The 17,322-nt window shown below is 40.6% G+C and overlaps 1 protein-coding gene across 3 annotated transcripts in view; it reads right to left on the bottom strand.

Moving 5' to 3' along the window:
• Positions 1–17,322, bottom strand: part of abca2 (ATP-binding cassette, sub-family A (ABC1), member 2) — a 106,374-nt gene that overhangs the window by 10,658 nt on the left and 78,394 nt on the right. For all 3 annotated transcript variants that reach the window (XM_030059643.1, XM_030059645.1, XM_030059644.1), the window contains 16 exons: positions 16,315–16,511; positions 15,702–15,822; positions 15,197–15,487; positions 14,434–14,655; positions 12,826–12,928; positions 12,068–12,393; positions 10,335–10,548; positions 9,116–9,221; positions 8,926–9,037; positions 8,714–8,774; positions 7,539–7,713; positions 5,104–5,219; positions 3,252–3,399; positions 2,099–2,222; positions 1,436–1,568; positions 128–248 (listed from right to left, as the gene is read on the bottom strand). In XM_030059643.1, coding sequence (XP_029915503.1) covers positions 128–248; positions 1,436–1,568; positions 2,099–2,222; positions 3,252–3,399; positions 5,104–5,219; positions 7,539–7,713; positions 8,714–8,774; positions 8,926–9,037; positions 9,116–9,221; positions 10,335–10,548; positions 12,068–12,393; positions 12,826–12,928; positions 14,434–14,655; positions 15,197–15,487; positions 15,702–15,822; positions 16,315–16,511 — 2,570 coding nt within the window. The remainder of the gene's footprint in view (positions 1–127; positions 249–1,435; positions 1,569–2,098; positions 2,223–3,251; positions 3,400–5,103; positions 5,220–7,538; positions 7,714–8,713; positions 8,775–8,925; positions 9,038–9,115; positions 9,222–10,334; positions 10,549–12,067; positions 12,394–12,825; positions 12,929–14,433; positions 14,656–15,196; positions 15,488–15,701; positions 15,823–16,314; positions 16,512–17,322) is intronic.

Below are 17,322 nucleotides of genomic sequence, written 5' to 3'. Positions count from 1 at the left end.
TGAATAAACAGATATTTCAGCACATTAACAGTCACCATATCTGATTGATAAATTATTTCTGTTTAGATTGTGATAATCATTTACTGCTAATGATTTAAACAATTAAAAATTCATTGACTGTGCCGACCTTTGTGAGGTTGTCGATCTTCAGCATGTCGTTGTCTGCGTCTCCTCGCAGCACTCTTCGCCTCTCACAGGCAACATCAACATCATCATCCTCAATGGGCTGACAGCTGACTGGCACTCTCCTGCATCAACACACACACACACACACAGGCAAACACATTCCAGGATACCGCCACATTTTTACACATGGATTTCTTAACTCCTCGACTCAGGCGGTCCCGTCAGCGTGCTCGTCATTATAGATTCACACTTCTTTGTTCAAATCCACAGAACTTTATTGTAAATTCTAGCGGAATGTTGTTTAAATTGTTCATATTTCTATTTTTGTTGTTTAAATTGTTCATATTTCTATTTTTTTCTATATTCCTTGTTTATAATGTTTATATTGCTTTTTGCTATTTATTATCTGTTTATACTGTTTATAATGTAAATTATGCTTCATATTTTGCTATCCACTTTGCTGCTGTAATTTCCCCACCGTGGGACTAATAAAGGAATATCCTATCTTATCTTATCTTATCTTATCTTATCTTATCTTAGATCCCAAGGTTTCCAAAGATCCTAACATGTCCTGATGAATTCCAGGGAAACGTGTATAAAATGAGGCACAAGACATGTACATATTTTAGTGCTTGATGTAATGCTGCAGCCACAGAACAATGATGCCATGGCTTTAAATACTTCATTCAAAATAAGTGTGATGACTGAATTCACAATTTCTCCCATAATGTTGCTGTGTCGACCCACAGCAACTTTTCAAACCATAATGTTTCAGAATCAGTAAATGAAGAGTGCCTTGTCTGTCGTCTGGCTTCTTGCACTCATAATTTTTTTTCTTTAACAAAGAATCAAGACTTTTTCTATTTTTAGATCTAACAATAGTTCAAAATCAGATATGACTTTACCTATTTTAAATAATTTAAAAACAAACAAACAAAGAAAACAACTCATGGCAGGCAGTAACAAGTTGTTATACATTTTCATCTAATGTCTACAAAAATGTCATATTTCAGTAAAGTATTTTTCTTGGATTGCACTGATTATAGCTTTTTACACTTTTTTTACACTGAATTTTGATCATTTGTATATTTTAACGTTTTTTGGTAGTGATTATGTGTTTGTGTGTATGGTGACCCACATTCATGCTGACCGGATTCACGTGTTGCTACTCAGTTATCAAAATGTTGACCTGATTTAACTTTCAATTATGAGAGCAATTTAATTCATGTGTCATGGGAAAACCCACAGTCACACACACACACACACACACACACACACACACACACACAAATCACGCTCACAGACTCACGGAGGTTTCCTGAGAAAGTTGTACTGGCACAGGATGGTGATGAGGAAGCCGACAAAGCCCTCGATTGTCATGGCAACGAGTCCTCGAGTCACGATGTCCCACTCAAACGGAGACTTCATCTTGTCAAACTGGCCTGAAAACACAGATTCAGCGTGGCGTTAGCGCGACTGCAGGGCGACTGCACTGAGCAGCAGGCCTCGGTGACGCCACAGCAGCATCAGGTTTGAAAACACTGATCTATGGAAAACCTCCCTGTCAACTACTGACTACTAAAAAAAGCTCTCATTAAGAAATCTAAATCATTTGATACACACTACAATCAAGAGTGAGGTCAATACACTGCAAAAAGTCAAATCTTACCAAGATTATTTGTCTTATTTCAAGTAAAAATGTCTTATTTCTAGTCAAAGACAAGTTATTTCTGAGCTGATCATGTCTTATTTTAAGTGTAATGAGATATTTTGACTAGAAATAAGACATTTTTACTTGAAATAAGACAAATACTCTTGGTAAGATTTTGACTTTTTGCAGTGTACTTTTATACCAAGTTTAACATTAACAACATATTGATTTTTCACTCTACTTTTCAGTTTCCTCCATAAACAAAAGAGCCTGTGTTGTCAAATGCTGTGCTTCAGGCAGGTTGGGGGACATGAGGCGGACCTATTTTGGCGTAGTATTCATTGATGTACTCGTTGTAGGCCATCTCCATCAGGCCGTGGCCCAGGTTGTAGTTGGGGAAGATGAGGAAACAGGACTTCAGGTAGCTGTTGACTCTCTTCAGATCCTGGAGGAGGAACAGAAGGAACGAGGTGAGATATCTAAATATAGACACTCCCACAGACTAAAGCAGACACTGCTGCAGGTCCCCCTCACCTCTTAACACCCTGAAAACTAAATACTCTGCTGGCATGCAAAGTTCCCTTTGTTTCTTTAGGAAAATATTTAAAAATGACAAACTATGTACAGATACACGTATACACAGCAAATTTCAATTATGTTTCAGCATGTTAAAAGTACTGATTTAGACTTGAATTTATGTGATGTCTTTTATATTCCTATATTCCTATTTAATTATTTTTACCTTTTATTCTGACCTTTAATCTGTATGTGCAGAAAAATGCAACATGCTGCCATACCACTACAAAAATGTGCTGACATCATACTTGTATTGTGTGTAATCTGTCACTGATATAATGTGATTACTGATCATGAGGATTCCAGTAACCATCATAACCATTATTACTGACTAAATACGCAGTGCTGATGGAAATTAAAATATTCCTGTGCTGTGCTTATAATAGTAACGTCAGCAGTTTAGCAGAACAGTGTCAACATACACATGCTTACGCAATTCATAGAGTGAGAGAGCGCAAGAGGGAAAGATAGAGATAAAGAAATACGCAGTTCTTCCATTCCAGATGTTTTTGTACAGCACTACTCTAAGGGCTCCTAACAGATTGTGGAGCTTTATTTCAAAATGTTGCACTTTAAAAAGATGGGTAAAAAGGTACTATGAAAGGACAGATGTTACCGGTGTGTTTCAGACTAACCGCGCCTCATTTTTCACCCTCAATTTCTGCTGTTATTGTTAACAGTTAACTCGCTGTTAATAACTTAAAAGACTATCTGCCAGGAACATTAACTGCAAATCTGAGCAGAAATGATCTGCAATTAGTATTCCATTTTGATATGCTCACAGCGGGCTTCTAGAGGCTGACATTAGGCTCACATTATGGGTCACCCTCAGAGGCTGGCTGGCTTAAGTCCAGCCTCGAGCAAAATCCCAAGCAGCAGTGAGGAGAGTAAAGCTGACCTTGTCGTGCTCAAAGAGCTGGAGGAGGAAGGTGGCCACGGTGGCAGTGATGCCTATGAAGAGGTTGATGACGATGAGGAACACGTAGGCCGTGCTGGGGACCTCGAACCAGAAGGAGGCAGGGTACATGATGGGAGTGATGGACCACCTGCAAGTCATTTCAGACACAGAGAAATTCAAAATGCACAAACACACAAAGAGTTTCACACGTGTGGGTGTGATTCGGTGCACGTCACTGATATGGTCAGGGGACAAAATGGATTTTATCATGCACACACACTAAATTAAGCATACACACTAAAATGCACAACTCTTTGTGAGTTGACCATAACCCTCTAAAACCTAAAGGATATATATATTTTTTAATATTAAAAATTTCCACAGAGGTATGCCAAGATTCCTATGTAGCAAGCTGAAGCAGAGTCTGGACTTCCATAGAAATTTTAAATATGTTTTTTAAAATGTCTTTTGTGTGTGTGTGTGTGTGTGTGTGTGTGTGTGTGCATATTTATTTCTAGATATATACGTAAATGAACATTTTTATTTTTTAACTTGTTTTTCTTTTGTACAATAAGAAGTTATTTTTATTTCAATTATTTTTTTGTTACATTTTTATTGACATCTGTACATATTTTATGTTGTTTTAGAGCACTTTTTTAAATATTGAGAAAAGTGGAACGTGTGTGCCGGCAATACATTTATGTTTCAGAGGGATACAAACCACCACTACATTTTTAAGAAACATTAAGCATGAACAAAATCACAATCGGCCACAGGCTGTAGGAAATGGGAAAAAAGCAAAATAGAAAAAAAAAAAGAAAATTAAATGTTGAGCACTATTTCTTTTCAGGTGAAGATGCCTGATTGGCCGTTCCAATTTGCATTCAGATATTCACTGGTCTTCTGTGGGATTGCACTGTAGACAGGTGATAATGAATTATGCATTAGTGATCATAACTAATCAAGGGCACAGCCAGCACCTCCGCCATCTTTTTTTTTTTGAAGTCAAACGAGCAGGGAGAGATATTTTCCAGCTTATTCGTCATTAATTACCATATAAATGAGGACACGAGCTGTAATGACAGCGCAGGGAGGAGTGTGGCCTGCGGTGGCGTTCAAGTCGCATGAATCTAATTACCTCTGACCATTTTCTTCTTCAGAAGCTTCAAGAGAGGAGTGAAGTAAAACCTCTTCTATCACTCTCTCTAGCTCTTGTTCCTTCTCTTTTCCGAGCAACTGACTGTTCTCTCCAAGGAACACTGCAAGTTCACTAAGGCTTGACCTTTGACCTCCTTATATTTGGTTACATTTACATACAAATGTACAATTCCCCTCTTAATCCAGCCTGGTTTGAATCATAGTATGAAAATAATTTGTGTGTGGAGGTGTTCAGGTGCTATAGGGTCTTATTCATAAAAGTAGCCTTCAATAATAGGAATTTTTTAGGTCCACACTGATATAGCCTATATTTTCTCACTCATAAATGTTACAAATGGGGGTTAATTGGGTCAGTGGCACTATTGCTTTTTGAAACTATTATCAGCTGATGCTTCGCTTGCAAAAAGCATCATCAGTGAAGAGCGAGCAGTAATGAGATTATCATTTATTTCCCCTGTATTAGAAGTAAGATTATGTTGTTCAGTCAAAGGTGAGGTTGGGATATACTATTGATTGTTTTATTCATGCCTATGTGAGACTCATAGCGTAACCTGAATATGGCCTTGACCATAGCACGGCCAGTACTAAGATTATCCATCCAAGACATGGCTGGTCTAAGTTGCTGTGAATAAGAGCATCTGCCAGATGGTTACAGTGCCTCATGTAAAGAAAAGTGTAGAGGCAGATCACTCACCCATAGAGGAGGAAGAGCGAGAGGACGGCGGGGAAGTTGGTGGGGGACGTGTAGGCTGGCAGGTCGAACACAAACAGAATGAGGACGCAGCACGTGGCGGGAACCAGGTAGTTCAGCTGGGAAGAGACCAGACGAGGGAGAATGGTCACACTTGGAGGACTACTGAATCACTCACAAATACTGTTCTTACTGCTAAGTAGAGATGTGAACATGCAGAAAAATTGTTTAATGTTTACTGGGGAGCAAAGAAAAGAAAAAAACGCAGGCGATATGACCGCTAGATGTTGCCAAGCCCTTCTGTCAACGTCATTCTGTTTTATTTTCTCATTCATGGCAGTGACTGCAGGTTTCAGTTTCTTGTAAATGTAGCGTTTTTTTGACGGGAAGCACCGCAGTGAGCTGTAGGCAACACACTTTCACAGGATAACGGTTAGCTATAGGAGTGCTCCATGTGAACGCACCCGCTTTCTGTTTCTCACACAGTAGCAAGGGTGGAGCAAAGCTTTTAAAAGGAGTCTGGGTTGTAGTAGCTGCTGGCTGTTATGCTAAATGTGTGACGGTAGCTGTGGAAAAACCATTATTGGCTCAATCATTCAAAATCGAGCTTAATCTTACATGCATCCAAAATATAGCTAAAATTGTGCTGTTAAGTCGAGCGCATGCACAGGTGTTCATTTCTCAGTTATTTATGCCTCTGCTCATTTGGCTGACAACATTTTAATGGTGAGCTGTGTCGCGCTGGAAGCTCCAGCTGAGCTTCGTGCCCGTCGGTCCGCCTCCCAGTGCACACATCTCTGCAGACGCCAGCATCACCAGTGGCTGCTCCTTGGAGGTGGGCTTTAACTTGCCGTAAAGAACAGAGCTGCATTTCATTTCAATTTTCCGAGCATCTTACAAATAAAGAGTGGTGCTTCACATCTATGAAACTGTCTGTCCTTGTCTTAGTTTCGATTTTCATTTCAGAGCTCCAGTGTACACAGTCACACCCAGGACACTTCCTACACATCTGCACCACTTTTTTTCTCACAAGAAAGTACACTGTCTGTATACTCATAATAATACTCTCTTACCTTCAGAAACCTGGGATACACTGACTGCCTTACCTGTGCACTTCCATGTGACGGATTCATAAAGTATAAAATATAGTTGGGAAATGTGCCAAGAACAAACTCCCCAAATTCTGCAGGTGTTTACATCCGAAAAGAGCAAATCAGATCAAAGTCCACTCAGAGGCATGGTTAACCCTCCTGTTATGTTCACATTTTTGAACATCGTTTATGTTTGGGGTCAATTTGACCCCTGCAGTTTAAACTTTCACAAATTATTATAACTAAAATTGTTATCAAAGTTTATGTGTCAAGTACTTTATGTTTCTTTGTTGATTACCTAAATAGCCCTTTAAATAAAACATAACCCCCCCCCCCACCCCAACTTATACATCCAGTATTCCTATTATGCGACAATGGAAAAATATGCAAATCACCATAAAATCTCACTGATTGATCTAAAATTGGAAAGAAATATTAATTTTTGGTGTTTTAATGGCTTTATATTATTTCTAAGTAATGATTTTTGTTATTTATAACCAATAGAGAGCGTTACAAAGTGTGTACAGGACACTGAAAACATATCATCATGTCAATTTCATGTTTACCCGGTAGTGCCCATTACATTAGGAACACTCATTAGATAGATAGATAGATAGATAGATAGGTATACTTTATTGATCCCAGACTGGGAAATTCACACACACATTAAATATGAAGCAAAAAAAAAAAAATGATGTTAATCATTTATTTAGAGACGTTAAACATTGGCCTGGGTTAAATTGACCCTGAACATAATAGGAGGGTTAAGAGAACCTTTTTTTTTTTTTTTTTTACAATACCCTTAATAAAGTGCTCCAGTGCAAACAGATCCGAGCGCTAGCAAACGTTTTGGTTATGCAACCATTAATGAGGGCAGGCACTCTTACCCGACAAAGACACAGGCACTTGATTAAATATATGTGTGTTACTTTGACTAGGTCATCACATGCTTACTTCACAGCCATGAAGTATCAGAAATCATCCCTATTCAACATCTAAGACATCAACAGAGAAGGACAGCACATCTGTATGGATCAGAGTGTCTACCTTCGCTAATGGTGATTAAGCACTGAGCATGTTTGCATTACTAAAACGTTTGCAAGACTATTAAAAAAATTCTAAACCTTGCCTGTGAATTGTCATGAACAGTATGCACACCCAGAGGAAGTCAAATATTCAGATTTTTCTCATTGAAGCTAAAAGACAGTTATTGATAGTGACAAATAAATCATGGGGATGTTGGTGGGATATAGTTTTTTTTTTTTTTGTATAATTCAGCTACACTCTGATATGAATGTGCCTCTCAGTCACGCACTGCACACATACAAAACCGTGCAGCCCCCTCACCATGTCCCAGATGTAGTTAGCCAGCCAGTAGATAACAGGGTCACAGCCGCTGACAAACTGCAGATGTTTGGCCTTGGTAGACTTCTCCGCGACCAGAAAAACCACAAAGCTGGCTGGCACAAAGGACATGGCCACGATGATGAAGATGGCAATTACCACATCGGTCCCCTGGAGCCTGGAGGACAAGAGAAGGGAAGAGAAGAACAGAGAGATGACAACATGGCGCGGCAAAGTTCAGCTGAGGTGAGGCAAGATGAAATATGATGAACTGACGAGAAAACAAACGAATGAAAAAAGATGAGATGTGATGACGCGAGATGGACAGAAATGTGATGAGGTCATACGAGGTGAGATCAAATTAACGCAGGTGATGCGAGGTCAAATGAAAAGAAGTGAAGGTCATGTGAGATGAGATGGAAAGAGATGAGGTGAAAACAAGCGATAAAGAGGTTATATGAGGTTAGATAAAATAAAATAAGGTGTTATGAGATGAGATGTAAAGAAATGAGATGAGGTGATATGAGATGAGCTGAAAAGAGATGCTATGAAGAGAAATGAAATGAGGTCACATAAGGTGAGGTAAAACGAAACACAGTGAGATGAGATGAGAGATGGTATGAGATGAAAAGATAAAAATTAGATGAAATTAAGTTGCAGTAAGATGAAAGGAAATGGTGAGGTGAGAGGAGAGGAGATCAAATGAATAAGTTAATATAAGATGAGAGGAAAGGAAATGAGGTGACGTGAGATGAAGTGAGGCTGCATTAAAATAAAACAATGTTTACTTCCTAAATTAATTAGATACTGACTTCTTTAAAATATTGGATATCAACATGTCCATGTCTTCCCTCTCCAATATGAAAGAGGTTACTCTTTAGCTGTTTTTTTTATTATTATTATAATTTTGACTGTATATCTCACCTTTTTTACTTTTCATTTGCAAAATTTTCTTGGTAAATTTGGTTTATTCAAACAGTTTTTTTTTTTTTTTTTTTTTTAAAAAGAGACTTACTCAAGTAATAGATTTCTTATTTATTTTTTACATAGTGATTTTCAAATATAAAGATGAATATTGGCCCAAAATATCAGCTAGTAGCAGTTTCAGTGAAAAAAAAAAACATAAAATAAAAATCAGTATTGCTCCTAAAAACTGATGTCAGTGTTGAGCAGCTTACAAGTAGTCCAAAGAGAGGCTGGCGCTGGTTCGATTCATGGGGTGGTTTGTCAGTGTAATCCCTGCAAAAAAACACACACACACACACACACACACACACACACACACACACACAATTGAGTTTATGAGCGTGGTACAAAAAACAAGCAAATTATCTATCAACACTGCATTCCTTCATTTACAGAGAGAAAGCATTTGATTGCATCTTATTACCGTATGCAGCAGGGTTGCCCTTGGACGCGGGCAGGTTGGCACGGAGGATGGCGTTGTTGAGGACATTGAGATAGGTTGGCATGCTGTGGTAGCCTTTATTGTTGTACAGAACCTGGGCACAGAGGAAAGCCTGGTCAGCGCCTGCCAAATGTTTCTGTGCTCCAGCTCCACGTCAGAGTGCCTCTCTTACCTGAGACGATCTGCGAACCGCTATCTTGCGAACCATCGGAGGTATCTTCCTGCCAAAGGATGCTGGAATCGATTTCTGGATGTTCCCCACTGTTATGCCGCCATACCTATTGACAGCAATGACAATGATTAGAATAAACAATGAATACAGAAACAGAAGGTAAACACTGGTGTTACTAATGATATTAAGTCTATCAGAGTCTTTGGAACACAATCTTCATTAATGCCATTAGGAACACCTGTGTTACCCTGCTATTTCATGTCAAAATGGCTGCTGTGAAAAATGTCAATTGTGTGTGTGGCCAAATACAGGTATTTTAGGGTGTTTTGACATAGGGACAGAAAGATATGGGAGGGGTGAATGGAAATTTATACTCAGGACCTGCTTTGCCCCCCCTAGAGTCTGAAATGTGTCACTACATTGAGTCAAAAATAGGTCCAATATATTATTTTCCTGTATACATATCTATAAACATTTAAGCAATGCAATAAAATAAGATTATTTTCAGAAATAAATCTGAATTACATTATGTTTGGTATTGTAATAAATAAAATAATAAAAAAAAAAAAATGTTTGCCCCCCCCAGCGCAAATTTCAAACTCCGCCTATGGTTGTGTAGGGATATTGGTTGCGCTGAGATCAGATCTCAGCTGTGCGTGGGAATAAATTATGCCACAATCTGGATATTGCAAGCAACGTCGTTAATTTACCACACAAAGCGACATGGCCGCCCTTTCCTCAGGACAGTTTCACTCTCCACTGGGACTGTCAGAGCTGAGGAACAGCCTGTGATTTGTGGGTAAAGCTACGCCTGCACTGCGCTGCCCTCAACTTCTGCTGGCTGCTGCAAGTTCTGGCGCTAAAAACGCGAACACACAAAAACAAAAGCTTGTCTTGCTAACAGAAACATGTTTTTTTGATTATAACATCTTTTTCATAGCTGCTGTCCCGGGTGCTGAGAGTCTCATCTGACTGCAGGTATTAGCGGCAGTGAATTCAAACTGAAGTAAACAGCGGCTGTGCTCATTTACGTTATCAATCTTGGTAAATCACCTGTTAAATTGTGAAACTGTGGTGATGTAAAGCAGCCCCCGCAGTTACCTGCAGCATGCTTAATAAAGCAGCCTCTGAAAAACTCCTGCACCCGCGTCACCAAGACAAATGGGCCTTGGTGTTTAAAGCGCTTCTGATTTCTGCAGAAAGAGTGTAACTGCTCTACCTGTGCAGGCGCAGTCTGTCTGATGTAAAGAGAAGATACTCCGAGACATTTCGGCCTGTGATGTCCACCAGGATGTCCCCCGTCACCACTTTCATGAGGGGGGGCCGTCCACCCACTCCACTGGGGCAGGAGAAGCCGGTCCCCTGCATGGAGCAGGTGCAGCGCACGGGCTCATGGATGGACAGCGGGAGGGTGGGAGGAGACGTCACTGGCTCTGAACCAAGAGAGAGGAGGTGCAAGGAGCCTGAGTTGCCTTTAAATCAAAACGAACAGTGACACTGTACATTTGACAAAATGACACAGACAAAAAGATCAAGATGTGCTTTTATGTAGGCTTGATTCAGCTATATCTAACTATAGTAAACACACTGTGATCGTCCACTTGCTGATGAACTCAATGCATTGTCCTGTGTGGCACGCAGATCAAGTTGGTCCACATTTGTGGCATTGTACTGATGTTTTGGAATTTAAATTTTTATTTATTTTTTTCAAAAAGGGGTAGTTACAGAAAGGGAGGTGGTATATTGCATCTACAATCCTCCTCAACCCCTCAGGGTCCTGACATCACAAGACATGGCAAAACAAAAGGAAAAGCAGAAAATACCATTAACAAAAAGGAGTTACACCTATGAAAGTGAGAAACACAGTCCGCATGTGAACACTGTGCAGATGTTTTAGTGTGAAAATTCACTTTAATCTCTTGCCTTTCTCTTTTTTTTTTTCTTTTTTTTTTTTTTTTTTAGAAAGTGCAGTAAGGTGACTGTCCAAATCACATCCAATCAAATCAAACCAAATCAAAAAACACTACTGTTGTTACACAGACGTTTGATTTTTACAACTCAAATCTGGACCAGTCTTGACATCGTTCTGCAGTGAGAGCTGGTCAACCACTGAAATATGAACAGACACTTAACAGCCACCTTTGAGAGACAAGACATATACAATGTGATGATGACAAAATGCTTAACCTCCAGCAGGCGTCAGACGTTACATAACACCGACTACAAACCCCTTGTCCAGGTATGGAATTCCGGATCAGGCATATTTCATCTATGGGGAAAATCCATGGGGTTTTCATATACTCATCCTAGTCCCAGTCTGTGATTTAAGCTGGCATTTAAGCTTTGGACATTTTTATCTGCACATTTCTCTCTTAAACGGGACTGGATTCATTGAATTCTGCTGCCAATTCCAAACCCAAATCATTATAGTGCTTACAAACAGCTAACACTGCACCTTAAATATATTGCTGGTAATTTTGTGAGCGGCTTTGCTCAATACATTTATGACTACAATCATTCTAGCTCACCTCTGAGCCCAAAGAAACACCTTTTGTTCATTCGTTTGTCCAACCTCTTCTCTTTGCTCAAAGATGAAAGTTTTATGAAAGTTTTACGACGAGGAGAGTCTCTACACATCTCTCACAATGTCACAGGCCATTTTTGGAGGAATTAGTAAACCCATTCATGTCTCCAACAGACAATATATTTTTTGATGCAGAAGTCTTGAACAAATCAGAGACAAATGACAACATGGCTTATGGGGCCCATGTTTGGCCTGGCTGTGTGTGTGTAGTCACATGAGAGTTCATGGGATTTGGGGTTGGGTGGCACTAGAACTGGGTCTTGTTCTTTCGCTTATTTCCCAAAATCCCAGAAGAAAATGAATTCTTTGACCCAGGTCTGGTTGTTTCATATTTTGTCGTATTAGCTTGTGTAATCAGGTAGCCTTACCGTGGACTGTGGTAGGAGGGGCGGCAGTGTAGTTCCACAGTCCGTCCTCAAAGCGAGGGTCCGGGTCGTCCGAGGGGGCTGGCGAGGGGGGAGGGGGTACAAAGTTGGAGAGCGGAACGCCCTGGGTGAAGGAGTCCAGACACATGGAGTCAAAGTATCGGGCGGCCAGGGTCTTGGAGTTGTTGGCACTGGGGTTGAGGGTCTGGGCCAGCTGGTCCAGGGTGCTGTTGAAGGGAGTTTTAAGGACACAGGTGGCGCCGACGCCCGAGGGAAGACGGAGGGTGTTGATGATCTTCTGAGGGCTGGCGTCTGGGGACAGCTTGCTCCTGAGAGCAGAGGAAGGAGACGAGGTGATAAGGTACACTCTAATCAACTGATGAGATCTATTCCAAAATCTTATTCAGGCCTATTTTGGAAAAAAAAAAAGAAAAAAAAAGAAAGAAAAAAGAAAGAAATACAACACTTGACTTTTCTCTTTTTCAGGAAAAAGCAGCTCTATATCTAAAAAAAAAATTAAAAAAAAATACCGTAGTATTCTCCGATCTTAAATGATGCAATTGTGTAAATGGTGAATCTTTGTGGAATGACAAGCATATTTCATTTTCCTTATAGATTCTCTTTATTCTATTCTGCTTTGTTGACTGTTCATCCCAAACTCTCCTCAATTTTGCTTTAAATTCTGCACTGCACTAAATTCATACTGTAATATTACTCTGAACATATACACACACAAAAAAAACTCTCTGTAGGTGTCAGACCTGTACTGGGGTCGGTCTTCGTTGGCGTAGGGGATGAAGTTGCCTCTGGGCTGGGTGTAGTTGTGGTACTGAGACGGGGACAGGATCAGGGGTGGCAGGTCTCCTGCAAGAACAAACAGACTGTCCATCCTCCAGCTCTGGCTTCTTGTACCAGTGCTGCATGTGCATCAGCAACTTCCTAACAACGCTGAGGGCTTGAACAGGCTTTCATTTTTTTCTTCTTCTTCATTAAATATTCAAATTTATATTTGTTTTTCTTTTAAAGCACTTTATAACTCTGGTTAGCAAAGTGCTCTATAAATAGGGGGCATTATTATTGTTTTTTCAGCAGCAACAGTAACAGTGATAGTGATAGGCATCTATTAAGCACTGCTAGCTCTAAAGCTTATTTCCAATTGTGGACGCAGGGCTGTAATTTGTGGAAGTCGTAATCCAAGAGTTTCTCCTTTTTATTTTGTCTCCATTAGGGACGTCCGGAGCCAATACCAAAAATCAATGTTGCGTCATCAGTATCCAGGCATTTTTAAGTGAAACACTGCCCAATTTACATCAACTGTCATGCCCTAAATTAGCAGAAAGGAACACGATGGAGGAAAGAAACACGCTGGTGAAATGTCGGCCATGTGGAATCATTTCACTTTGCAAACTGGAAGCAGCTCAACAGCAGCGTGCAACATTTCCAAATGCAAGCATTTCTGGATACAACACAATGAAAGTTCATATATTTAACACATATACAACACATATCCATACACATAAACATGTACATATGGTTCTAAGAGTGTTCAATAAAGGCTGTGAACAGAAAGAGACATGATGTGGGCTATTTTTCTTAAAGCAGAGCAGCTGTTTCATAACCTTTGAGTCCAGATGAAAAAAGCATTTCGAGAGTATCTAACTTAGATATGGTGACGTATTGCCGAGTGAAAGACAGGGCTTTCAGCAGCTATGTGCTGCTATAACTAGAAGATTGATTAAAGGGGGGATGTCATGATATTATTGATTGAAACTGGTTGGTTCAGGCCAACGTAAGTATGCAAGCAAGTCAGTCTGTTGTTTTCCAGGATGAAAAAAACATTGTACTTCAATATAAGAATACACAGATAATGATTTTTTGTATTTTTTGACATATATTGTTAAGTAGACGTACAATATGACCAGGGATGTGATATAAAAGGGTTAAAAAGGCATTTTTCATTTACTCTTGACTTTACCTTGTGAGTACTGGGCAGCTGTATTTTATTTATGTATTGGATCAGGACTTGGTATCAGAAGGTACTAAATATTGGGACAGGGAACAGACCAAGCTGATCAGGACATCTTTGGTGTGAAAGCCCTCTATCCTTTGGATTTCCTTTTGATGAAGGTTGGATTTCTGTAATGTCTCTCTTTTCTGTGTCACTTCAGCCTTGGTGGCTGTCACTGCTCATGCTCGCTACCTTTTGTTCTCCAGTTTGTTCTAAACAAATTGCTGCTGTAAATATAAAATAAGGGATTTTTTTGAAAGGCCTATAAGCTTTCATATACTGGCAACAAGTTGTTTTATGGCAATCTCCAGTAAAGAGCAGTAAAACACAAATGTATGTAATATGTGATTTCTAGTCTCACCTATCTCAGGCACAGACAGAGCCACTGTCATGGCCACGCAGACAAAGAAAGCAGGCAGAAGGATCTGAGAGAAGAGGCCTTTGGTGTTCCTCTTGGCACAGTGGAACCGCTTGACGATGAGGCCGTGGAACTGGCGAAGCTTCAGCCACCAGCCCTCCAGCTTGAAGCTGCCCTGCCCCTCCAGGGCCGTCGGCTCTGGGGAGGAGGGGTTCTCTGCATCCCCTGGAGGGGAAGACACCATCAAGTGGGGATACAGGAAAAGTGAACACAGACTGATAAGGTGAATAGTTCATCTGTTATATAGTACATACATCATGATGTCATACTCTATATGTTTTAGATTTTTGTTATTTTCTTATTGCACATATTTTTAAAATATCTTTCCCTCTGTAAGCTCTCAAAATGTTGCTTTGCACGCCCTACACACATGCTGTTATTCATATATTTCATATTCTCCATTTCACTAATTTGTCATATTCTGGTGTTATAATTATTTGATGTGTTATGTTTAATGTCCTCGTTTTCTCCATTCTTTTTCATATTCTTTTTTTATTTCCTGACTCGACTTGTTACGATGAACTTCGTCATCATTCAAGTTTAATAAGAATCTCAGAAAGTTAGGGAAAAATACGGAAATAGAAAAAGTACAAAGGTACAAAAATAAACTTCTCCATGGTGTCTTGGTTTGGGCTGTCACAGTGCTCAGTGACTAAGACTAAACGTCAGCATCTGACACAGCACATCTGCCACCTCATGCTCTTACCCCTCAGGCTAGCAGAGTCAGACTCCTGTCCATTGTCAAAGAGCGGACAGTACTCTCCGTAGAAGTCGGCATAGAGCCCTCCCTCATCTCCTCTCACCGAGCCAATGGATGAGGAGGATTTCAGGGAGGACTGGCTCTGGCTCAGCCTGGAGCACATCATCAAGTTACTCAGCTCCACCTCTGGCCTTTCGCCCTCCACCGAGGGTCCGGTCTCGGCCTGGGGCCCTCCAAGACCCCCTGCCTCCGCTGTGGGCTTCCCCACTGAGCTGCCCCCGGGGGAGTCCTTCATATCTGCCAGGTTAAAGAGACAGAGAGAACATTAGCATTCTAACTTGGAGCAAAACAAAGAACTCGAGGCAAAGTCCTAAGTCAGCACTTAAACTCAGACAATGCACATCTTGCAGAAATCTATTCTTGCGGAGAAAGTCTCAACTAATTTTTGAAACCCTAAAACTTTCTTGAGGTGTTGAGCTGCAGGGCGAGACGAGGGGGTGGGAGGTCTCACCTGCGTCACTGTTCTCCAGCGACTGGTCCTCCTCGGAGACTTTGAGGAACACCTCCTCTAGGGTGGTATCCATCACCCCGAAGCTGGTCAGAGCCAGGCTGTCCAAGCTCTGCTCTAATGCCTGGGAGCAGAAACAAGAGTAAACCATCACAGGCCTATAGTCTGTTTATCAGCTTGCAATAAGGCTAAAATTACACTCTCAAAAATGGTAGCTACCAATGCTAGGAAGTCACCTGTTTCAGACACCGAGACAGTTTTTTGTTGGGCATGCTTATGCAGGCTGTCTTGCTAAAATCTGTTTGCTGTGGGTGCCTGATGGAAGTGTCATAAATAAAAAAATCCACGGTTTTAACTGGGTTTACCATCATCCTTTGTAGAACACATTCTTATTAACAGTGACAGTCTGTCAAGTGTTGGCACCAGCACTTTTTCTATTAAAGAGAAAATATTTCAGGGGAAATTCATCTTGTGATCCTTGCATCATTTCCAAGAGAAGAAAGTGGGTGTTACCGTGGTACAAGTTGAGAAACCTCGCTTTAATCTAAATTCATCCACCTCTTCACTCGCCCATCGGTCCATTCACAGCGTTAGTCATGTGTGTGTTTGCGTGTACCTGGAAGAGCCTCTCGAAGCAGCCCTTCTTAACGGCCTCGGAGGGCAAGACGTAGGACAGCTCGGTGTTGGAGTCGGACACCAGCAGGCAGGACGCCACAAACTGCCGGATGAACTGGGTGACCCGAGCCTCTGAGCAAGGCGACAGCGACGAGGACGGAGACAAAGACGACGGAGGCTGCAGCTGGCTGCCCTGGTCTGGAGGGCGAATAAAACACAAAGTGATGGATGGATGAAGGAGGGAGGTGAGAAGAGCATGAGGAAAGGGAAAGAGGGAGGAACTGAGAGAGGGGAGATAGAGACTTCATAATAACAAGCAAACATGTCCCCATGTTGGTAGAGAGTTATGCATTCACTTAACATGGTAGGAGATGAACGGATAAACTCAGAAATGAATGAATGAAAGTCAGTGGAGCAAATAGCTATGGTTCAGAATCTGTAATAGAGAGCACACCCAGACGTGGGCATGGCAGCATGTCAACCAACTTGTTGGCAGCTACATGCCAAGTCAGAGGACACCCTACAGGCCCCCTTTTAGAGATCATGCAATAACCTGAGGTTGGTGTGACTTTGGAGGAAGTGGGCGTGGCCCAACCAGAGTGCAACATTAATATGTTGCTCCTTACTCCAAGACAAACCAGATAGATAGATAGATAGATAGATAGATAGATAGATAGATACTTTATTCATCCCGCAGGAAATTCGCAGTTTTTCAGCAGTATCCACAGATTACAGATTAAATAAATAAAAAAAGATAAAAAAAAAATAAAAAAATAAAGAAAAAAAAATAAAGAAGATAAAAAAAAAATAAAGAAAGATAAAAAAAAAAAAAAATAAAAAAAAATAAAGAGACCATGCATCACAATTGAGGTGTTAGCAAATCTGTTGGGAAGTTCTGTCTCTTTGTGGCATGCAATGTGATATGAATATTGGAGATACATAGAAATTGTATTTTCCTATACTTTGGGAGATTTTTAAAAAAATTTTTAACATTTCTAAAACACTCTAC

This window comes from Myripristis murdjan, chromosome 9 (genome assembly GCF_902150065.1).
Source record: "Myripristis murdjan chromosome 9, fMyrMur1.1, whole genome shotgun sequence".
In the NCBI taxonomy this organism is placed as follows: Eukaryota; Metazoa; Chordata; class Actinopteri; order Holocentriformes; family Holocentridae; genus Myripristis; species Myripristis murdjan.
This window is presented reverse-complemented; position numbering and strand designations above follow the sequence as displayed.